The sequence below is a fragment of the Simochromis diagramma genome, unplaced genomic scaffold (genome assembly GCF_900408965.1).
Source record: "Simochromis diagramma unplaced genomic scaffold, fSimDia1.1 OVJJ01000802.1, whole genome shotgun sequence".
Lineage (NCBI taxonomy): Eukaryota > Metazoa > Chordata > Actinopteri > Cichliformes > Cichlidae > Simochromis > Simochromis diagramma.
In genome coordinates, this window is record NW_024387492.1 from 22,657,427 (window position 1) to 22,682,156 (window position 24,730).

At 41.9% G+C, this 24,730-nt stretch overlaps 1 protein-coding gene across 6 annotated transcripts in view; it reads left to right on the top strand.

Annotated features, from left to right (window-relative positions):
• myo6a (myosin VIa) overlaps positions 1–24,730 on the top strand; it is a 158,789-nt gene that overhangs the window by 5,015 nt on the left and 129,044 nt on the right. For all 6 annotated transcript variants that reach the window (XM_040017657.1, XM_040017658.1, XM_040017659.1 and 3 more), the window contains exons 2-3: positions 18,789–18,923; positions 24,130–24,199. In XM_040017657.1, the coding sequence (XP_039873591.1) occupies positions 18,807–18,923; positions 24,130–24,199 (187 nt within the window). In that variant the 5' untranslated portion in view covers positions 18,789–18,806. The remainder of the gene's footprint in view (positions 1–18,788; positions 18,924–24,129; positions 24,200–24,730) is intronic.

Sequence of the window (24,730 nt, forward strand, 5' to 3'; positions counted from 1 at the left end):
GCTTACACGCCGTCTGCCTTGCCCCAGGGTTGGGTTGTTGTGGGGTTTTTTTTTTTTTTTTTTTTTTTTTTTTTTTTTTTTTTTGAGTCTCTGTGGGACCTAAAACGTGCTACATGCCGACTGTTATGTGTTTTGATGGATCACACAAGCAAAGCAGGAGTTGTAAACAGAAGCCTCGTGGACTTGTGTTTTCCTCGGAGCTAACAACAACCCCGTTTCTGGATCTTTTAAGATAAGAACCCTAAAGCTGAGAGCTAAAGTAGATAAGATGAATTCAGTAATGCAAAATAAACAGAATAAATGGCTCCCAATTCTTGTACCGACTCTGGCAAAGCAGACAAAATGAGAAACAATCTTCTTTCTTTTCTTTTTTTTTCAAACATAACAGCTGGCTATCAGATGTCAGCATCTGTCTCTTGATATACCCATGAACCTTTGCTTTTTAGGTTGTTTCCTGCAGTTGGGTCAGATTTCCTTCCGACTCCAAAAACTTCAAAAGCTTCAACATTTGCCTGCTCTTCTTTGTGTAATTTTAAAGGGAAATTCTGGTTTAGTCCAAAATATAGGGCTGTGCGATATAACCAAAATCTCATATCCCGATATAAGAATTCTATCGTCCTGATAACGATATAAATCACAAAAATGTAACATTTTCTGTAAATTCTGTGAATCTCGGGCAGCTTGACTTGCGGGAAGTGTTTCCAGCTGCGCGTCATGTAGCTGGAGTCGAGTGTTTTAACTGATGCATGAAACAATACATTTTTAGACATAAGTTGTAAAGGCCGCCGTTTTCTTTGCCAGTATTTATTACACGGCGTGCTGCGGGGAAAAGCCTGTTCTAACGTTTGAGTCTAAGGTTTATTTTTTTAGCACCTGGCGGCTCTTTTTTTACTTCTCATCCGTAAATAATCTGCTCTTTCACGTGATTCAGTTTATTTTGAAAAATCTCAACAGGATCTTGAGCTTTATTGTGAAAGGTTGGTGGAACTTAAACAAGCGGACACACGATGGTGTTACCGTCGTTGTTGCTAACCACAAGCATAAAACAGGCGCTTGTCTGTCTGTAGTGTGGTTATATTAAATATAAGAGAAAGAGAGAACTTAAAAAATAATGATTATATTTTATACATGAACAAATAAAATGACTCTATTGCAGTTTCCTACATATGCCAGGTTTCTAATTTGACCAAAAAAATGGGTTTTAAGTGTTGTTTGTATTTTCTTGGTCATTACATACAGTAAATACAACATTATCCATTGCGTGTGAACTGGCTCCTTTTTTGACCTGATCTTCTTTATTCCCGTTGGTTCTGATCTGTTGGAGGTGCAGAAGGTCCCTCCTGACTCATATCTGTGGTGCTGATGATGACACCCAATCAAAGTGGGTGCACCATGTGTTATGTAGGGGGCTCTTTGAACTCACATGGAATCAGAAAGCAAGATATGTAAATTCTGAAAACACAAAAAAGGTAATCACATGCTCGTTTTTTATTTTTGTTTTTTCGAATAATGAAATGTAGTGAGGTGCGTTTAAGAACCAGAGCTGTGGCTAATTTCTAAACCAGTTTAATCACCAGTTCATATATATGTTAGTCAGCTTTATCTGACTCACCTTTGAGCAAACTCTTGGCAACAGTGGGAAGGACAAATTCTGTTTTAAACATTTCACAATAAAAGCCTCACAAATAAATGATGTTGTGTGTTTTTTTTTTTTTTTTTTTTTTTTTTTTTTTAAACTAAAAAAAAAAATGTGTACAGGAGATATTGAATCGATATAAACCAGTAAATTTAACAGAGTATTAAAATACCAAATAGGGTAAGAAGTAAAAATAAAAGGCAGGTTGTGATAAATAAAGAATGGTGACAAGAGTTCATGTTTACTTGTTGAAACATGAACAAACAAGGTGACAGAGATGTAAAACTCTCAAATTAAAGCGTTAAATATCATTAAAACTGCCTTTATTAGCTCATTTGCAGTGAATACTGCTCAATGATTGGCGATTTTCTGCAGGATTAAAGCTAAAAACAATTTATTCTGTTTCCTTGCAGAGTGTCGGAGGATGGTGCCGACGCTCCATGTTGTACTTTTATGTCAGGACAAACTATTTTTAATTTTTAGTTTATTTTAGACATGTTTATTTTTAGCGGCTGCCGTCGGCTTTAATCGCCTTTGCTCTCAGTCGCTCTCTTCCTTCCTCTCTCTCCGTGGCTCAGCTGTGACTGAAACGCTGTGTCATGTGTCAACATGCAAATGCACCCGGGCCATCAGCACGCCATTATGGTAGTGGGGGCTGTAACCACAGCAACAGCGAGGGCAGCCATTTGTCTGCTGATGGTGACCTTTGAATACGAAGGCCTTTCTGGTAACGGAGGCCTTTTCTCCGCTCTGACAGGCAGCTCTGATGTTTGAATTCTGGGTATTTTTCCAGGGAGGCTGGCTGCTTTGACATGTTACTGTGTTTTAAGCACACAGCTGGTGTTGTCGGATATTATTAAGCTTTAAAGGAATCTGTTGAAAGCGATGGATTGTAAAAAGCTGAGCACGTTTTTCTTCTTGCCGTCAGTACTCAGAGAGTACTGCTGTTGACTTGAGCACGGAGAGCAGAGGTGTATGTGTGCACTGTTTCTTCCTCTGATGCGGCGTTTCCTTGCTCTGGTTTTTCACACTGCTCATGAGGTTTGTGTGGCTCCACTCCAGGAGGACTTTGACCTGAATTAATCCGCCTCTCTTTAGCAATTAAATATCTAAATGACTCAGGAATACTGGCGCTCGCTGTTGCCAGGGTTTCACAGCTCTGGACCTTGTACTTCTAACTACTGCTTTTGGGTCTGTTTTCGGATGTAATGTAAACTTTAAAGCTGCATCTGAGTGAATGTGAAGCTTTTTTTCTTTTGTTTTTTTTGTCTTCCTCTTTTGACTGCTCCCTTTAGGGGTTACCACAGTGGACCATCTGCCTCTGTTTCACGCTGTTTAACCCTTTGCATGTCCTACTTCACCACATCCATGAATCTCCTCTGAGGTCTTTTGGTTAGTGTCACAGAATTTAAAGATGAGGCCTCGTTTGCCTCATATTGAATCCTGTGGACAGATTTAAATAAGAAACCATAGAAATAAATTTATAACAAGGACAAAAACAGAAAAATAAAAAACATTGGTTCAGCTGTTTTTTATTTTGTTAGCCAAGATTAGGGAGTCTGTTTTACCTGGTGTTGCCTGTGGAGGTCAAACAGAAGTATGGCCAGTGTTGGGGCCAAACTGGGGCAGTAATGGGAGGGCGTTACATTTATGTAAGGACCTGCATTTAGGGTTTTTTTTTTTTTGTTTGTTTTTTTTTGGGGGTTTTTTTTTTTTTTTTTTTTGTTGGTTTTTTTTAGCTAATGCTAGCTTGCCCATTGACACAGAGAAACTGCGCAATCTCCTATGTCAGAAAATAATGACATGGTTTAGGTCGGCTCGTTAAACCAATCTCTTGGAGTTTTACGTGAACCGATTGGTTTCGAATAAGGTTTATGGTCGAATTTTAGCCAACATTTCGGAGTAAATGCAAATTTGTTGAGTGTTTCTTATTGTTAAAGTTGGTTGATGTCATCTTTTTTATTTATTTATTTATATATATATATATATCGATCGATCGATCTCATTTTTGGGCCTTTTTGTGGCTTTATTTTTGACAGGGACAGTGAAGCCTGACAGGAAAGTGGAGGAAAGAAAGAGGGGAAGACAAGTGGCAAAGGACTTGAACCCGGGCCGGCTGCTCTCAGCCGTGTGGGATATGGTCGCCTGCTCATTCCAGTGAGCTAACCCGACGTCCAGCTTGATGTTATCTTATCTATAGCATGGACAAATTGACCTTCCTGAGTGAATTAGGTTGCTGATTTATCTGGGGCAGATCCTGGTTTCAGGAGAAAGCAAGAGCTCTGCTAGTCTTTCATAGTCTAACATGGAGAAACTGTTAGCCACAATAAACTGAGTTTAATTAAAAACCTTGAGTTTGGGTTTAGGCACGCACTCACCAGTGTACGTGATGTCGACTTAATGGGTTTTTTTGTTTGTTTTTTACATGATGTCAATTCTGAATATAACAACGACTCACAGTAAGCTAATAGCACACACAAGCTCCTGTGGCATGTTGAGATGACAGTAGCACACAAACCTGTAATTTTTTTTATTCATATTTTACATTTTGTAAACCCATATTTAGTACAAGTTGTTAATTTTTGGGTTGTTAACATAGAGAGTGAAGTACTGTTGGAAAATACTACAGCTGGCTGTTGTTGGACTCACTGTGGCTGATTGGAAAATTTCATCATTGTGGTTTGAAGGCCACTAAATATTTATTTCTGAGAGATCAGATTAATTTTGTGTTGACCAGCTGATCAATTATTCCACCAATAGTTCCAGTTGTAGCTGGGCAGAAGTGGCAGACTCAAAGTTCGGGGCCAGAGTCAAGCGGGGTCCCATGGTTCGGGCCCAGTTTAGTACTGGTAACGGCGTCACAGCCTTTATTCCTCTCTGTTTCCTGCTCGTTATATTTAGCCGATACGGGTGCACAGCCAGCTCTCCAATGGCCCTCCACACTTTGTTGCTATGAGATGTGTTATGTAACTGTACGTCGTCCACACTCAGGAAAAAGCAGTTTTCAGGTGTTTTTTGTTTTTTTTTTTTTTTTCTTTTCTTAATGTGAGCACATATGAGTATGTGTGTTTATGTTCCAGGATGCTCTTGGCTAAATAAGCTGATGCAGCTCTTGTCTTTTGGTCCTCGTTGTCTCAGAGTCTCTGTGGAGCCGGGCACTTCCTTTCCTTTATTTTTTAAAATGTGAGTCGTTTGCCTGATATCACCGTCTGTCAGCCCCATTCAATAATCTGCAGCCAGGAAGTGACAGCATGGAGGAAAAGACTGCCGGACAGGTCATAGAAGTGTTTCAGAGTGACAGGAAGCACACTCAAGAGTCACTTTGAGTATTTTATCTGTTGGGACAATTTCTGGAAGTCAAAGAGTGCTCCAGTTGTGGGTTTCATGACTACAGAGACTTCCATGATAAGATACTGCTATTGACATTTTGAGTCGGGCTGCAGTTTCCATGTTTATGTTCTTAATTAGGATTTAAAACAATAAAAAAAGTTTTTAGCAGGTTTGGTGAAGTAAAGGCAACTAAGACTACTAGAACAGCTACCCTGAGGTACCCCTGAGCAAAGTACCATCCCATTGAGCTTAGGATAGATCAAGGGTAGTTAAAACAAGGCCAAATGCAGTGAATCATTTGAGGTAAGTCACTTATCAGTTAGAATCCAGATGGCCTTCTTTTAACATGTGGACTAAACTACCCTGACATCATGTTTTGGATTGTGGACATTTGTGGAAAGTTGATTCTGTTTATCTGGAAATAACATTTTTACTGGAAGAAACATTTAGTCACTTGTCCAGGTGACTTCAGCCTAGTTTGGCGTTTGGCCATGGCCATCTTCTTAGAGCCAAAAATGACAATAGAGGGTTGGATTTGATGGATGCTGCTAATCTATTTGGTAACATCCAAAAAGTTGATTTTGTTCATCTGGACGAAGCGTTTTCAGTGGGAGAAATGTTTCTTCATCCAAGTGACTTCTTCAGTCTCAGCTGATTGCAGGTTTCCACAACCTTATAAAGAGTACACTTGCACAATGACTATGATAGCCCGCTGATCAGTGGTTGCTGATCAGTGCGGAGTGGCTTTAGTATTTTCAGTGCTGTCACTGCTCAGAGCGAGTCGGCTCTTTGACTAATGTACCACCTTTTAGCTTCTTGTGACACTTTTTATTGGGGTTAGACTTCAACTTGAGGAGGATGACTCCTGTCAATCTTTAATCTGGATTACAAAATGTTCATAAAAGATCAGCACTTCAGAAAGCCCAGACGTCGGCTGAAATTGCAAAGAAGCAGCGTCCGAGCAGGTCATACAAGGGACAGATATGCTCTTTGAGACCAACTGTAATGTTTCTGAGTTTTAAAAATAGGATAACAGAGTATTCCTGATATTCCTGAACATTTTTGGATGGTTGAATTTGCTAATTTAAGATATTTTTACTGAGGAAGAGGATTTACTTCTTGAACAATAAAGTTCACTGCCTGAGCGTGCTGTACTACAGCAGCAGTCTATTAGGGGTGTGTCTCTAATTTATGTCACAGTGTAGAGGCAGAGCACAGGATCACATAAAAGTACTGTATGTGAACCAATACAAATACTAGTTTTTATTCACTAAACTGAATAGTTTCTGTGTGTTTGTGTGTGTGTATCACCACCTTTGTGAGGACAAGTTTCAGTTTAATTGTCTGTAGTCAGGACCTTTCTGCAGACTGAGGACCACTTCAAGGGATTGTCTCACACCTTGTTTTAAGGTTTGATTTGAGATTAAGAAGTGCAAAGTTTAGGTGTGTAGGTGTGTGTGTGTGTGTGTGTGTGTGTGTGTGTGTGTGTGTGTGTGTGTGTTGACCTATATTACCACCTTTGTGAGGACTCGGTTCAGTTTTAATTGCCTATAGTGAGAACTTTTGTGTGGTCGGTGAGGACCGCTTCAAAAGAGGTTTTCAGACATTGTTTTAAGGTTTGGCTTGGGATTAAGAAATTGAAAGTACAGAAGTACAAGTGTGTGTGTGTGTGTCAGGGAAGGTCACGTTGCTTTCTGAAAGGACTCACCTGCTGACACGCCCTTTTCAGACCAATGTTTCTTGTGGGTGCGGCTGCAGCCGGTGAACTGCTTCAAAGAATGCTGGGTAACTTTCATGTGTGACTTTTTAAATAAACAAAACTTAACACAAGAAGAAAGTTTAGATCGCATCCGAATTGGTTTGATCAGTTAGTGCGAGATAGCTTTGGTGTTTGACTTAGGCAGCAGAAAGTGGAAAGATGGCTGTGCACGAATGATTGTTTGGTTTCCTTTTAACCACTGAATAATAGAAAAATCAGCGAAGGTCTTTCACCTGATTAGCTGATTTAACCTTCATTAACCTCGGCTACTTCAGGCTCAAAGTTTTGTACATCTTTGAGCCCTCATACCTGTGTTACCCACATTAAATTAAATATTGCCAATACCAAATAAATATTGCACACAGTCCAAAGACATAACTGTTTGTTTAGCTTTTTCAATGAGCATCAGTGTCATTAATTATGTTGTGGTCTCAATTGCAAAATTGCACCAATTTAAGTCTCTGATGTACAGGAAGAGCTCATATCACCATCAGGTGTAGGTGACTGATCTGACTACGTTATATATAGTATATTTTCTGAGACCCTCTGTGGGGGAGGATTGATTGCCCAAAGAGACTAAAAATCAGTTCAATAACCATTTAAAAACGTCTTTAGTGATACTATTACACAGAAGATATGCACGACAGGTTTTCAAAGTTGCCAGAAGTGGGTCATTTAGATATCCCTGGGAAGGACACTGAAACTCAGAGAGAGTGTATGTGTGTGTGAATGGGAGACAAAAGCACGAAGACATAGATCAACAGTGAATGAGTGTGAAAGTGCTTTGAGCATCTAATTGTTTTTAGACTAACAATGATCTAATCCTTGTTATGTGAAACAGACTATCCTGCATCACATTAATCTATGAGCTAAGTTTAGACTGGTCTAACCCCACAGACCAGTCTAAACTATCTCTGTAAAACTGCTCCCACGCTTTGTTGCTCTTACTAATCAGCAGCCTTAAAAATACATAAGAAGATGTGAGCTGATAATGTTGCATCACGTCCTCAGAAGCGATGTCGTGCTGCAGTTTTATGGAGGAGGAAATGTGATGCTCGTTAGCAGAAAACCCTCACGGCTGCCCGTAAAGACACCCCGACGAAGGCCGTTATCAGCTGTGCAAAGTTCAGCGGCGCTGTGAGAGGGCGAAACGCGGCATCATTTTCTGCACAGTTAGAGAGCAGCCCGAGCCCATCAGCTGGTGTTAATCATCTCCCAGAGAGGAAAATGGCAACAGGACGAGCTGAAAAAGTTAGTAATCAGGAGCCCTTACTTCATGTCATGGAGAAAACTGCGTGTAGGAATAACCGTAATCTAATGTTCGCTTGAATCGATTTCACGATTCTGCCAGCCTAAAAATATACACATATTGTCTATTATGGTGGCTTATGCTGATTAACCTTTGTCCATGTCCATATAAGCCGGTGGGTCAGACTTTTACTGGCCCACATAAAACTCAGTTTAATTAATAAAAGTACTGCTACCTATAAGAAAGTATTTATTATGGAGACTTGAGTTTCTGAGTTTATATTAAAAACCTAACTCTATTGGAGTAAATGCTGAGCCATACTGTTTAGCAGTCTCTAGGTGATCGGGGCTTTTATGTTAAAGCCTCTAACAGCCCTGCTTGTTTCATAGTACAGAGCTCTGCTGCTGGTGTCTAAAAGCTGTTTGGATTGTTTTTTATCACGACTCTTTAAACGGTGCAACTGGATAATTAGCAGTAGTTTCCCTTCATTGCTGGTCGATGGGGCAGCAGTCTAAACAGACCTCCCTCTCCTCAGCCTCCACCTCCAGCTCTTCTGTGGTGTAGGTGTTCCCAAACCAGCTGAGAGACATAATCTCTCCAGCATGTCCAGCATCTCCTCCCAGTTGGGGATGGATGAAACGCCTCACAGAGGACATGTCCAGGAGTCGTCCTGTTCAGAGCTGATGCAGATGCAGATTCATGACTGTACGCTTCCTGTAACTACCCACAGCTCATGGGCGAGGGTGGGGACGTAGATGGGCTGCTAAATCAACAGTTTCACCTTGACTCTCAGCTTTCTCTTTACCACAGTATACAAGGTCAAATGAAGCTAAACAATGGCTGTTCAACTTTATGTGCACACTGCCATAATATTTGCTTCATATGTGGTTCACTGTGTTTTGAAGAATACCTCACAGGGAATGTTATTGGCTCTTCTGTAGGAAAGGTTTTCATTTTGGCTGTTTGTATCCTCAGATTTCCAGCATCTTCCCTGGAAGTAAAAAAATAAAGAACCTATCATGGTGTAGTTGTATCTCCTCCCCTCTGTTGTTGTCAGTCTGCCCTCGGGGGGTTCTCTGAATTCATCGCAGGCTCTGCGCTCACCACGTGACCTGGCCGAGCGGTCCTGACAGCGAGCTCTCAGTGAGCAACGACGCAGATCCAACAATCAGCTGTTTGTCGGCTCGGCGCAGAGTGGGTCGGCACACATACGACCGCAGGTCGATTCGAACAGTGCTTCCTCTGCTGCCGTGAAGAGCGGCGTCCTCAGAGCTACAGCTGCTGCAGCGCGAGCTCAGCCACTCATTTCTGACCACTCCACCGAATAAAAGACCGACTTTAACGCTACTGTAAGGTGGCTTACGACACACTATGTGCAGATGTTTCAGAGCATGGTTTTTAGATTGATCTTTAAATGTATTAATTGTTCTCTTTATTTGTGAAGGAGGGACTGAGAAGCATTTTTGATTTTACACTTCAAATCATGTAACGCTAAACCAGACTTCTCCAAAACTGAGATTAAAAATCGAGAAACCAGCCCCAAATAGCCAGCGTACAGCCTCCAGTGCAGCATAAACCTAAAGCATCTCCTTCATGTGTGGGTGTGTGAGCTTGGTTAGCGAGCTTTATTTACCTGCCGGGACACTACTGCACGGCTCGGGTGGAGCTCCTGCTACACCTGTGTGACCAATGAATCATTGCTGGGGTGAGGAGAGAGATCTTTCACACAGTAAATGAATTTTCTTAATTTCTAGGAGTCGAGGCCTTTCCTTGCCAGCCAAAACATATATTCTCTCCAGGGTGTCATGGCAGGGGCTTCGGTCTGGTTGAAGAGGCCACTTTGGGGTGGCACCTTAGGGAGGCATCCCGGTCAGATGCTTAAACCACTTCTTCGGTTGGGTGCTTTCTGAGCCCCTCCTGAGTGAATGGGCTCCTCACTCAATGTTTTATAACATTTTATCCACAGCAAAATGTCTTCTTACCAAAGAAACAACAGAAGTGGTCACAGATGATCACAAGTAAACCTTCCCATCAGTTGGGTTGGGCGATTGGACCAACTACATCAGTGGGTTTTCTTTAAACTTTATTTTGCTAATGACTTTGCCTCGTGAGAGTTAAAAAAAAAAACCGGACACATCCAGGAATGCAGAGCAGAGATCACCAGCTGTGCTCTAAAGGTGCCCTCACACCCAGTTTAGCCCCTGGCATTGTCGAGTGTTCAGCCTTTGGGGTCTGTAACACAGCGCAGCTCTGATTTGTTGCTAATGTGGCTGCATAAAGCTGAAACGAACCAGAAGCACAAATACCACAAAGGCGCACGTCTCAATAGGGCAAAGAAAACAGTCTGTGGACTAAAAATACCTCCTGCTATGATGTGACTCAGGTCTCACAACGAGGCTCGGCTGACAGACCTAATCAAACGCTTTTTGCATCACAGGGGAAACCAAAAAAAATCTACTTCAGCTCCACTCAACCACGCTCGTCTGCTTCAAAGCAGCTGCACACTGGAAAGAGAAGTTTTCACAACCTTTATTTACGCCCCAATGATTCAGACACCCCTACTGCCACCAGTATAGTCCAACATCCTCTCTGGTGCCCACATTGAAACCGGTGGCATGGTGGTAACTCCACCCTTTACTTTGTCCTGCATCAGGATGTTTTTCCAGTCATTTAACCACGAAGAGCTGGTCTGTTGTTTGACATCATATCGCGTTCTCCCGCTTTTATTCATTATTCAGATGAGCAAACAACTGTCTGCTCTTTTACCATCGGCATGTTTGAATATGCAAACTCTGAAAGATGTTCAGCTTGTAAGCAAATACTGAACCTCTTTGTTGTGGAAGTTGAAAGGCTGAGGAGCAGGTGTGTCAGCCTCCTCACTGGAGACTGGAATAAAGGGAAACGACGCTTCTTTGATCAAATGAGGTGATTCGGACGTATTTAATAATGTGGGTATAAAGTTTCCGACCTTGGAAACAGTAACCTCAAACTACTAAGTCACTGCACTTCTTCGAAATAGCCGTGAGACGTTTATGTTTGTTATGTAAAAATAATGGTCAGGACGCCATGGTGGTAAAATCCATTTTTCTGAGCGTGTGTTTAAACATTAAAGAGCACCTTTTGTTTTTGGTAAATATAGCATCCATAAATGATAAGTATTTTCCATAACAGGCATTAATGTAATGTAGTGGTAATCATTCATATGCTGATGGCGGCTTCTGTTAGTCATGGAGCTGCTAATGGGCTCGTCTGCTGATGTTTAAGGATGTTTTCCTTTTTAATTCATGTTTCTATAATAAATAATAAAAAATATCTCAGTGTGAACCAAACTGTAGATGTAACAGTGTTTCTATATTTCTGATTATTTTTGTGCTGGCTCTCTTTTCTTCCTTCACCTCTCAGATATATGATCCTGTCTTTGGTGGTATTAATATCAGCTTCACTGGGACTGAGGCTTGTGGTTGTGACAGCATATTTTTTTTGTCTGAATAAATTCCTCATTGTGTGATTGAAATTTTTTGCTAGCTTTCCGGGTTTCCTTTAACTTCTAGGTGAAAATAATTGTTGCGACTGTGTGCGGGAATTCCTGGGTTAGAAGTGCTAAAGCAGTGTTTGTGTGTAATAATAATCATTCAGTTCAAGATGTTTGCCTGGATTTACGGAAAAACAGACTGTATATAATAGATGGACATTGCCACTGTGCTTGCACACTCACAGACGGTATAAGACATGGATGAAAAGGCTTCAGGTGTGAGAAACTTGTTTTGTTTGATCTGTGAATCTTGGTCATACTGTGTTTTTTTTTTTTTTTTTTTTTTTTAAAAACAGGATTATCCGGCGTGTACTCACTGGCTGACTTGTGATTGACAGAACATTAGCCGGTGAGCGTGCCGCGCTCTCTATCCTCCTTTCTGACTGGAATAAGGGCCGTCATTTGCAAAATGAGCTTTACATTTTATTAATCAGGGGAGTCACACATGAGCTGACACATTAATAGAGCAGAGGGCCGTGTTCTGATACACTGCTGCAGGCAGTGGAGCTTCCCCGGCTCGTCCTTTCACGCTTTGCTTCTCAGACCTGGGAAATACTTGAATTGCATATATGCAACTTATGTGAACAATTATGCACCACACTAATGACACGACAAGTTCACTGTGTGAAACATGATAGAATACATTTGAACAATATGAATGAAAACTAAACATTAATTTATTGTTATTCTGTTTTTTAAGCATATTTAATAACTTTGGTTTATATTTTATTACCGTGTTTATTATAAAATGTTATAAAAAGTAGTAAAGGTTATTTTTACTCTGATTTCAGGCGTATCTGTCATGATGCGACCTCGGTGTGTCCCATTTATTTTTAGGATGCTCATCGTGCAGCAGCGTTGAAGTGGCCGGTTTCTAATATTTCAGTTTCATTATTTGCACTTAGGTGAAAACTCGTCCAGCGAGTTGCTTTAAATACACTTCCCTGTATTTCCCTGTTTTCCTTTCTTTCTTCTTCTTATTCAAAGTTTTCACTCTAAGCAGCTTTTTATTATGATGGTCTGATGTGAACAATCAGCAGTCCTTCACCTCTCAGCTGCGTCTTTAATGTTTCGTCTGAATGACTCTGTTAATGGAAATCCTGCTCCAGAGGATGCTGACAGCTGGAGACTGGTTAGCTAAGGAGCTACACTTCCATGCAGGATTTTAATATTTAGGGCAGCAGCTGGAAATAGCTTCAGCCCTTTTAGTTTCAGGCTTTTGCTAGAAAAAAACCCCAAAAACATTAATGTGACGGTGAGCGCTGCAGTCGAGGCTCAGCTCTGCTGCTGGCCGGCTGTCGCTGGTACTTTGTGGTTTTCTTAATTAGCTGCTTCAGACGGGAGGGATCAGTCGTCCCCGCAGCTTTGTGAGCTCCGTGGTGAAAGCAACAATTATCGAGTGCGACGTTCAGAGTCTAAAATTAGCTGCAGAGTCAGTTTAATGTTAATGTAGTCAGCAGTAAGGCTCGTTTCTCCAAGGGCTTACCGTTGGAAATAAAGTTGATCAACAGCAGGTTTGATCACCTTTTCAGCTGTGATGGGTAAACGTTGTGCCTTTGTTTACGTTGGAAAAACTACACATCCCAGCTGCATGCTGGGATGACAAATAGATCATTGTGATTTTTTTTTTTTTTTTTTTTTTTTTTTTTTTTTTTTTTTTTTAATGATTTGTAATCTTTTTCGTGACACAAATTTGCAGATTTCAGCAAAGATTTTATACATTTAAAAGTAGCTAGGTGTGGACAAAAACATTTTAGTTAGTTGTAGTTTTTCAGTTTTTATTTCAGCTATCTGAAATGATATTTGCCAGTGACAAATATAATATAATATAGTGTAAAATAACAAATAAAAGGACAGAAACAAGACTGAACTAAAAAACCAAAACTCCAGACAAAATTAAAACTGCAGTCCAATCAGTTTCCACAGACTTGTTGGACTGTTGTTGGCTGTCGCTCTAAGAAGCTCCACATCACTTCCTGGGTGGCATTGATGAGCACCCGCGAATTAAATCATGTTGCTATATGTTGATCTGATTAAATCTGGAACTTGTTAGAGTCCTGGGATTGGAGAAAACTCTGGGGGAAGTGCAGACTGACTGTCCTGAGGCAGGTTTTAGTGACAGTATTGGTATGCTTGACACATTTGTGTCATTTTGCAGGGAAAAAAACTGAAGTGAGATAACTTTATTGGATAAAAACATATATGGATTTGCTTTTGCAATACTCAGCATATCGCAGAATGTTTAAATTGCATTAATGTTGTATTGTGAATGAAGTTTTGTGCTAGTATTGTATCGCGGGGTGTCTGGCGAGTCCCACCTCTGTAAAGTACAGCAGCTGTGAATGGCACAAAGCATGCCTGACATGCCTCTTTGGTAAAAATGGCTGACTTGTTGGGCGGAGCTTCTTTGTTGCAATTTTGTAGGCGGTGCTATGGAGCGTTTTCAGGTACAGGAACCATAAAATATATAAATTGTTACCACTTCTTAAAAATATGAAACTTAATAACAGCTTCCAGCTTCACCAGATTAATGCTTGAGCTTTAGAGTGCTAGTTATTATTATTATTATTATATATATATATATTTTTTTTTGTTATTAATACTATAGAAAACTTCCCAGGGTGCAGGGAGGCAAACACAGCTCAGTCCCACTAAGTGGAACGATCACTCTTTGATCTTTCAGCAGTTTTTATTGCCGTAGCTCAGCTGAGTTAAAGGTGATTACATCACATCCTGTGAGCTGCAGGAGATGTTTGGTGTGTCTCTGATGGTCTGTGCAGGCTGCGCTGAGCCGCTGTAGCAGGTTTGATCTTGTCTTTGTGTGACCCGCCGTGTGTGCGATTGTTCTGGAGGATTGCAGACAGTGTTAGACTCATAATGGAAAATTATCATATCGATTAGAGGCCGAGGTTCAAAGCCAAAGTGCCCTGCAGCAGCGCAGCAGCAGTATACAGGAATGAATGAGTGAAGGCTCCCTGTGGGAGTTTTGAATGCCTTCATTAACCTGCTGTGAGACGCTGTGGCAGACTGAGCCTCTGCTGTACAGTCCTGAGGTTCCTGTACACTTTGTGCTGCTGTCAGTCACTTGGTGTTTGAGGCTTCTACAATGTAGATGTGTGAATGTTGACTGGCAGCTAGTGCTGGACTGGAACAATATATATAAATACATGACTATATATATCTATATATCTATCTATATATCACTATAAAGTTTTTTTTTTAAAGCTTTTATAGACCAAATAATTTCACAAAGTTACAGTTTATGTTACAGTGTGCTTATTAAAAAGGTTACATTGTTTTAGCCTGTTGTCGAGTGTAGTTATGCGTTTCCATTTATATAACATCAGCAGACATTTATCTGAACTTTAACAAGTGCTTTTTTTGTAATACTTTGGGTATATTTTATTATTTTTAAGTACTTCATCAATATAAGATTATCTTGTTTTTAATAAAGTTCTTGTGTTTCAGGTATTAAAGGTTAAAATAAAATAATATAATAAAATACAATTGTAGCATCTGGACACTTTAGATCAGTCTGAAAAATGAACTTTATTTTTTATTCTTAGTTTAAATAATATATTTGACCTTTTTAGAACTGAACGTCCGAATCAGTTACTGGTAGTTCAAAGCTGTGCCATCAGGAAGTCTGTTTGGATGACCTCATAGTTTTTTTTTTTTTTGTTTTTTTTTTGTTTTTTTTTAATGAACTTCCTGGTCATCAGTCATCCATTTGTAAGTGCAGCTTCCTTCTCAGCTGCAGGATTAAATGTCCTGATCGAGGAGCTTTTGGACGCAGAGTCGTGGGTGAGGTCCTATCTGTAGATCACTACCTTCGCCCTCATTGGCCAGCAGAAGGAGTCGGCGAGCGTCCGTCTGTCCATTTCTCCGGGCCATCGGCTCCAGCTGTTTGCTCAGCAGCACTTCAGGCAAACGTCTTTACTTGGTTTATACTTTTACAGTTTGACTAATTAATTCGACCTGGGAAACGAAAGTGTGGTTAATTAAAACATCTTTGCCTTTGGCTTTGAAACCAAGCTGCCAGTTTGGCTTTTATTTTAAAAGTTTAATTTAAACTTGGAGCAGTTTACACAAGGACAGCACACCTGAAACTGCCTTCCCTCTAAAAGTAGTTGAAGTTAACACCCAAACCCTTAATCTGCTGGCTCTGCTGTGCCTCGGGGCTCATGTTTGGACTCGTGCATGTGTTACTTTAAAGGTGTCTCTTCACTCACAAAGCGCTTCAACAGGCTTTGATGAGCATGCTGAATGAGCCTTGCCTTATATCAAATACAGCACAGCGATTACTCACTGCAGTCATTAACTTCCACTTCATTTTGATGCCAGATGCTACGACCAACTACCCCCCGCCCGCCTCTCTCGGGATAGTTTCATAATGGCTAACGGCCGTGCTCGAACTTCTCTCCACTGCAAACAAGCCAGAGAACCCACATTTCAGTTTGCCAGTACGTGATGTCACCTCATTGAAAGTGAACAAGAGGCCTGAAACGCATACCTATGAATCCTTCCTCGGGCTGCTGCAAACAGAGGAATTAGCATTAAGTGAAGTGCACACTGTGACCTAGAGTCCCAGCTGATAACTACGCTTTTTTTTTTTTTTTTTCTCCAGTGACAACAATAATAATACTGCACACGTACAAGGTCACAGTTTGACCCCGTGACCTCGTATTTGAGCGTGCAGCTTGGGAGCGTGCATGCGGTGTGATCGGGTTTGCTTCTGCTTATGTAAATGTGCATCACAGTGAACACCTGAGGGGATCACACCTGTTGGTCTCCAATTACAGCAGCGTCCAGGCTGCTCTGATAAAAGGGGCTCATTGTACTGGGATTGTGATGGTTTAATATCCCTAATTAGTTTTGATGGGCTCTTAGTGCAGCACTCAGACAGTGCGGGGTAATTATTTTAAGTTCCCAGAGAAAAGCCTGCTGCTGTTTGGCAGGAAGCCACCGTGTGTGCAGGGAGCTGCTGGGTGACGGTCGCAGCTGTGTGGATGGAAACGAGCTGGCTCAGAGTCTCGCTTCTTATTGGCTGCTCACCCCGCCCGGCTCCTCTTTTTTTCTTAGCGAGGTCACGATGCTCCTCGATGGTGTTTCTTAAGCTTTGGGATGATGCTTAGTCATCCTCCAGTGAAACACAAGCTTTCACTTTAGAGCTTTCAAAGTTGTCTCCGTGTTCCCACGGCAGGATGTTCACTGATTTAGGAAGCAGATTTGTCATGTCCTTTTAAGAGTTTCTAACTTTGTGAAACACTAACATTACTATTTTTATTATGATTCTTTGGCAGTTTTTATAATCTGGTTTATTATAAAAACTTGCACAGAAATGTCACTTCAAAGGGACAAACAGACTTTTAAGATCAGTGTTATGTGTTTTTTTCTTTGCTCTACTACACAAAGGTCAGTCATTGTCTTCAGGCAACTTTTACCACTAATGTGATGTGTGGTTTAGAGACAGTGTCATGGATTTAAAAGCTGAAGATGTTAGCATTTCATTGCGAGGACAAGGATGGGACAGAATTGGAAATGAGTCCATCAGGTACAGCTGAGGCTGAGATGGTGTGGACATGTGGGACAAAGGTCAGAGATGATTCATGGATGTAGTGAAGGAGGACGTGCAGAGAGCTGCTGTGACAGAAGAAGCTGGTATGCTGTCTGTAACCACACCATCGCCGGTACTTCCTTTAATGTGACAAATGCATCAATTCTGCATCAGGTTAAAACCTCAGTGTGATAGAAAGTGTTTTTTGAGCTGGAAGTCCGTGCTGTGTGCGTGTAAACACGCTCTGGCCTGCGAGGCTGACCGTCAGGTTCTCACACATGCTGGTAGTTTATGGTCTGCTCTGCCTCCGGCCGCTCGTATTCACGGAAACAACGGAGAGGACAGGAATGATGTACTGCAGCTACACGGCTCCATCAGCTTGCATTTGTTTACATCACTACATATTACTGTACTCATAGGGGTTTCCACGACATACTATACTGTATGCTGACACACATATGTGGTGATGCTAGTGTGGTCGTGCGATGAACGCTGTAAGGAAGAAATGGAAATCATCACATCAGTCTGTGGGGAAAAGAATATTTTGTGAAACTTTTCTTTTTGAACTTTTGTTTCTTACAACGAGGATTAACAAGTCCTAAACGTTACACTGCTGTTTTATAAAGTGCGTCATTTTTGTGATTTTTTTTTTTTTTTTTTTTTAAGTGTTTCAGGTTTGAATGACAGCAGCTGCAAATCATCATTTTTACAGCTGTCAATCAATAAAATCTGATAAAATATAAACACTGGTGTGCCTTGCTTTGTCCTCAGCGATGTTATTGTAAATTTATTGTCCTTTATTTAATTTTTGGGCCTTTGTTTTTGACTGTGTTCAGTTTCCAGAGCGGTTTTGGTTTATTTTAGGTTTGTTTTTTATTGTTTAAGTAATGCTAACGTTCAGACTTCATTACTTTGTGTGCTAGTTTTAATCTTATTAATGACTAAAACTAAAGACAAATACTTTATTTATTCCACATTTGGAATGTCCTTTTAACCGACTTCTATATTTTATTCTAGATTTGTGAGTGCATCATGAGATTTCAGGGAGTTTCTGTCCCTGTGTTGCCGCTGTAATGCGATCAGCTGCTGCTTTGACTCACTAACACTGGAATTGGTTTGCTTGCTGTCAGAAAAGCTCCAGAAAGCCCGGAGTCAGTGCTGTCTGTGTTTCAGTCTGTAGTATAATGAATATTTCTAATCTTGATGTCCATTTCATTGATAAACTAAAGAGACACAAAATGGTTTAATAACGTGGCTGTTACAAATGCAGGAACGAAGTTTGTGCTCTAAAATATCTTTGGAAGTCAGTGAAGTAGGTGGCCCCACCCACCTCCTGTTTAAGCCTTCTGTTTGTGAGGGGCAGCCAATCAAAAGAAGGCTGGGCTGAAGTGGGAGGGGCTAAAACTGTTTCAGACAGAGGATCGTGGCACAGTGTCCGATAAATAAAGATTATTTTGAAATGCAAGTCATCAGGGTGCAGTGAGATAAACAGACTTTAAAACAAGAGGCACACCTCCTACATGTCACTCATGAGTACAGCATCCTTTCAGTGTTGTGTGATTGGCTGTTTGGGATTTTTATGGTTTGCTGAGTGAAACGGGTACCAAGGAGCTGAGGTGCAATCAAGGCAACACACTAGGAGCCAACTGAGCTTTAAACAGAAAGAAATGTTTGCATGTTGGAGCTGAAAGAGCGCCGCTGACTGTCGTGTGTCATGTTTTCCAGAGCCTTCAGAGCGGCGAGATGGAGGATGGGAAGCCGGTGTGGGCGCCACACCCAACGGACGGGTTCCAGCTGGGAACCATAGTAGACATCGGAGCTGACAGCCTCACCATCGAACCCCTCAAACAGAAGGGAAAGGTGAGCAAACTCTGAGGGTTACCTGCTTTACAGGAGCAGTTATTACTGCACTGCAGACTTATTTACTCGCCTGCCTTCGTACCCCGAGACCGTTCCCAATTTCCCAACAGGACTCAGGTTGGAAGGATGACATTTATTTTACCTCCAAGCGTCAGCGTTGTATTAATAACACAAAGCAAAGGCTTAAACGGCTAGCTGTAGCTTCATCACCTCTACGTCAGCCTTTTTATGCCTTCCTCTTTTATTTTGAAGAAGAATGAGTGAGATGAAAATGGTTTTGAATCGATCGGCCCGCTCTGGCCCTTCTTTGATGGGTTTATCTGATGTGCTCTCACCTGCTGCGTGTTAATGATTTAATGTCCCACTTAGCTCGCGGGGCTTCAGGCCACCTTTCTGGAAGCAATAAAGCATTGTTCACTCTGAGATTCACCTCCGGTGCTCAAGTGCTGATTAATCAGAAGCCAAGTGGCTCTGTGCAGCAAGATAAACGCGCTTTCTTTGATATCGCCTCCGTTGATTCGCTTTTCTGCTGCATCAGGTGCTGAATCGCCTTCAGCAAAGCTTTTAATGTCACTGAGAGTCTGTTGCTGTGGTAACCCCTAAAGCTCGGTGTCCGTCTCACTAATCTTCCCCCTCCGAGAGGCCTTGGCAGTGACAGCGTTCCTCTTTAAAGAGGCTCCTCACTGATTTACTGTCAGCCTGTAAAACACAGAACCGCATAGGTGTGTTTCCACACCTGCCTGAGTCATGAGTGATATTTAAACAGGAAAAGTGATTTTAATCCTGCGTTCTTTTAAGAGTGGCTCTCGTTACTGGATGTTTTCTCTGAATAAAAGATGTTGCACAAGGTTGGCCTCACTGGATTTCTGGCCGTTTACTGGAATGAGTTGCAGTAGTTTTTACAGCAGTCATTCAGCGCTCACACAGCCAGTTTTATGGTTTTTATCTCCCTCCTCACCATCTCTATCCAGAAATATTTACTCCACCTTTTACTGTGCCCCTGATCTTTGCACATTTGCTCTGCAAACGACTGCATAAACGGGGCCTCTCTGCGTTTACAGAGAGATTCCAGGTAAATGTATTTTAAATGTCACACCAGTTTGAAATGATCTCCGTTATGGGTGGAAAATTACAACTGGGGAATTTCAAGTATTCAGTGATTCACAACAATTCATGGATTCAATAAAACACACGAGGAGACACTCCACCTTAAAAGTACCCGGTACCTGCTTCAGTAGTATTTTTTTACTGCACACATTCTTCCATCTTTAGTGGAACAGTAAAAGTAAGCTAACACTGACAGCTAACATAAACGTTTTATTTTGTTGGGACTGACCTTTATTTACCTCACCTATGGCCATACCTGGCCTTCTAATATATATTCATTATAATTAATTCCTCTTCAGCATTTGTATCCTTCTTGCTCCTTCTTGCTACATTTCACTGTTTCACAGAAACCCTTCACTCCTTTTCAAGGCTTTTATTTTTAATCATTTGCACAAACTTGAGTGTAAAAATAGATGTTTTTCATTTGAAGAACCAAAAAGCTCCATGAATCTGACATACGTGTCTTATTATTTTTATCAAAGGAGCGACTGACAGAGGTGCAGGTAGAGAAGTGAGATGTGAGGAACAAGTAAAGGCTGATGAAGATGCTTCTAGACAGATGGCTTTATTATGTATTTGTGTACTCGGAGCGTTACACCTCTGCACACACAGTGTGTTGGTTTGCATTAATGAAGTTTTTCCCATGTGTATCAGTCTCTCACTCGTGTGCTGAAGTCAAAGAAATACGATGAAATATGAGACCTCACGTAACGAGCAGAACCAGCCTTTGTGGTGTTGCTGTTGCTCGCTGTGGTCTCATTTCAGGGTGTGAGTAGAACTGAGGCGACATCATGTCATCAGTGATGTCGCCCCTTTTGAGCTGCTAGCTTCTGGTTTTCTGGTCACACATCCTCTTTAACAAAGTAGCTTCATGATATTCATCGTGACAAAAATATATTTCGTGACGATGGCGTCAGATAAGTCACCTTACTGTGTAACTGAAAGATGAGAGCATCAACACAGGAAATGATGCTTGTGTCTTTGTAGCTGACTTGACGCATTGGACCGCTAATGGAGGCTGTTTCAGTCTTCTGTCTGTAATCTGAGAAAGCTTTAACTCAGGATCCGCCCACTTTGAGCGTTCAGCAGTTATCTCAGTCGTTGTTGCTTAAAGTGACTGAATGTCATTGGCTTTCTGTGGTCAGCACAGTGCTACTAGTTGCTTCCTGTGTGGATGACCCTTAAATCATCGCCTGCGACAACCCTGTGACTGATGATGCTAACCCCGGCCCTCTGCTATTAGACTGTGTTTCTGTTTTTAAAAATAGTTTTCCTGAGTCTTTGCAGTTCTGGACAAAATCAGTAATTATACTGACTGCTGCTCATCAGAAAAGTCCTTTTTGCTTTTCTTCAAAACGGCGTGTGGGCATGCACCGCGAGCCCGTTGAATAAATTGGCTAAAATGAACTCGCAGTGCAAACTTTGATGGCGTCGATCAGTATAAGAGTGCAAGCTGTTTGCCGTCTCAGGTGGATTTGTTAAAAACCTGAGGATTTTGCACCTTGGAGCCATGTGAGTAAAATAGTAGGGTCCCTGAGTTTTGCCTCAAAGGAGCTGATAAACCAGTTCTGACCCCAACTTAAACACAGTAAATCTGTTTTATCGGTCGAGGCAGTACAAAGCCTGCTTCAAAGGGTTTCCTGGTAGGAAGGGTCCCTCTCTGGGTTTACCACAGAAAACAGTATTTTAACAGTAATGCTCTGATCTGCTGTCAGAGCGAGTTTCTGGGCTTGAATCTGAACAATGTCCCGTCTGTCCCGCTGCAGCCAGTTTGTGCCAGTGTCTGACGATGTGCTCACTCGCTGGCCGACCTCCCGGGATGGACGTCAGGGGAAAGACGGAGAGCATGAGACCCTGTCATACTATCGCTCACAAAGAGCCGGCCTTGTCTGTGTTTCTGTTTCCCAGAGAGTGTCTGATCTGCCTCGGAGCTGCAGATGGACAAAACTGTTTGAAGGGCATTACTGAAGGAGATGAAGTTATTTTTGCAGCAGATACTTAAAAAGGCAATTTTGGAGTTACTTATTTTGCAACTTATTTTGTTCTCGCCAAGAATGAAATAAGATGATGAAGTTTGATGATGTGGCTTTAGTGCCAGGAAGTTATTAGCTTTGATTAGACTGGAAACAGGAAGAGGACTAGCTTTGTTTGTACCATAAACCACGAGTCACTTGCACCAGCTATTTATCCACTTGGCCAGTTCGTTGCACCAGTTTATAGCCAGTCCTTAATATCCAAATCACTGATCAGCCACAACATTAAAAGCAACTTAATTCCATTTAATTGCATTTATATGCCACCAAATCACAGCAGTACTTATCTGAGTCTGCTTCAGGTTGTTTGATAAATACTACAGTACTAGTGACTGAATCCCCAGCCCTCCAGTCTGAGAAGGTGCTTGGTTATGGTGTTGTCTCACTGATGCAGCGGGTCCACTTCAGGCCTCTTAAACAACTCTGAAGCATCGGGGTGGGGGTGGGGTCACAGGACCTCTGGGAGTGTCCTGTGGTGTTGTGGAATTGGATGTTGGGGGTAGGGCCTGCGTGGATCGGGCTCGCTCCCGAGCATGCAGCAGATGCTTGATCAAACTGGGACCCCGGGGAGTTGGAAACGCTTCAGGCTCTTTGTTGTGTTGACTGAGGCCTCCCTGAGCAGTTAGCATGGCGCTGTGGGAACGCCGTGTGTGTGAGTTCTGGACTGTTGGGTTTGGAAATCTGGAGAAAAGGCCGGAAACTGATGGTGTGCTATGGTGAGCATTGATATTCACTGGGACCAATTTAGCTGTTCTTCTAACATGTACCTCACACCTCATCCCACACTGTTGGCAGGCGAGTCCTCTTTACACTGGCTCCCCGTGAAGTTTAGGGTTCAGTGTCAGGTTCTGGCCATTTCAGAGCTCTTCATGTTCAGATGCCTTGAAGTGTCCACTGATCCCGGCTCAGAAGCAGCTCTGTAGGGGTCTTCACATTCCAGGAAGGTTCAGTAGTAACACTGAAGTAATAGCTGGCTGTGCTATAACACATTATTTCCCCCCTTGTCCTCACGTGGCGCAGTGTTGTGGAATCTGTCCAGCTTGGGCTGAGAATGTGGAACATGCCACCACTGGAAAGAATGAATCGGCTGTACGTCAGTCTCTGGCTCGAGCCGAGGCCTGCAGCACCTCTTTAAAGAGCCCGATTCAAAGGAGTGAGAGTCTGCCGGGGCCTTCAGGAGCTGGCAGCAATCGGCTTTAAAATCACACGAATACGACACACACGCCCCCGCACTCCAAAACACTGAGATCACATGTCCTCGTAAAGCCTCCTGCATTGGTTCAGCATGGCCCGCTTCAGCTCGAAGTCATGTGTGCAGAGCTAATGCTCCAAAGCTTTTAGAGTAAAAGAAAGCCGAAGGTGGAACAGTGAAACAGAGAGCACTTTAATTTTAGTTTGAGCCCTCAGGTAAATGCTAATTATACGGAGCATTAAAGAGCAACAGAAATGCAAAAACCATCAAATGTTTTTTTTCTTTTTAAGAAATTAAATTTGTGTTTTTAACTTTCACACTTTCAAAATTCAAAACTGAGCGCTAAGTTTGGCGCCAGGTCTGAGCTGGTTGTGCTGACCTCGAGACCACGTGTCTGGGTTTTGTCCTCGGTTTTCTTCTACAGAATGAAACCGTTGAATGAGTCGGCGGTTTCAGACGTTTGAGTGGAGCCGGGATTGTTGCCGACCCGATCGAAAGTCAGTAGTTGGATGTTAATAATGCAGCGCGGCATTTTTCTGCGTCTCAGTCATTGGACAGTCCCGTCGCCCTGATACCGTTACCTCCTGCCTCCAAATAATTCATCAGGTCTGCAGCAACCGGTAGATGACACTCACCCTGCTGGAGCCATCATTTAAAAACATGAACATGAAAGAAACCCATGAACTCTTTCGAAGCTGCATCATGCATCAACAGCATCATGCACTGAGTTTTTAAAGCCCCTCTGTATAAATTAACTCAGTTTAAATACATTAAGCTGACAGTTTATTTCATGATAAACAGGTCTGTGACGAGTGAATTGATTTCACTTTAAAGTCAAGTTAATAAATCTCTCTTTTCTTTTCTTTTCTCTCAGACGTTTTTGGCTCCGGTGAGCCAAGTCTTCCCTGCAGAGGATGACGTCAACAAACATGTGGAGGATAACTGTGAGTACTTGTGCTTCATCGCTCCACCTACAGATCTGGCTCCTCCTTTTTTTAGATATTTGACATTAGACATTTGTCGTCCTCCTTAAGCTGCTGTTACTCTGGAAGTCTGGGATCAGCTGTTTCTCGTCCCCGGGCCTTATGTTTGACACCCCTGGTCTAAAGTCTTTTCTTGATGCACATCAAAAAGGAAATAAAGTTCCATATAGGAGTATTTTTTATTGCAGGAATTTTACTTGCTGATCTGTAATTTGAGTTAAATTCAGCTTTAACACAGAGTTATAACAGGATGCACGTCAGCAAACGTTGGTCTGATATTTCTGAGTCTAAACAAAGCAGCAGTGATATTCATAAATTTATTAACGGACCAAGTCGTCTCTTTTTTCCCTCAGATTTTCCATCGTGGCTTTAAATAGATTTTATTTATGAGGCGTTCTTCCAGTCTTTTCCCGGGAATGCACCGGGCGCAGTGCCATCAGGATGATGCCCACTCAGAACAGTCTCCTACTGTGTCACTATGCTTCTCCTCGC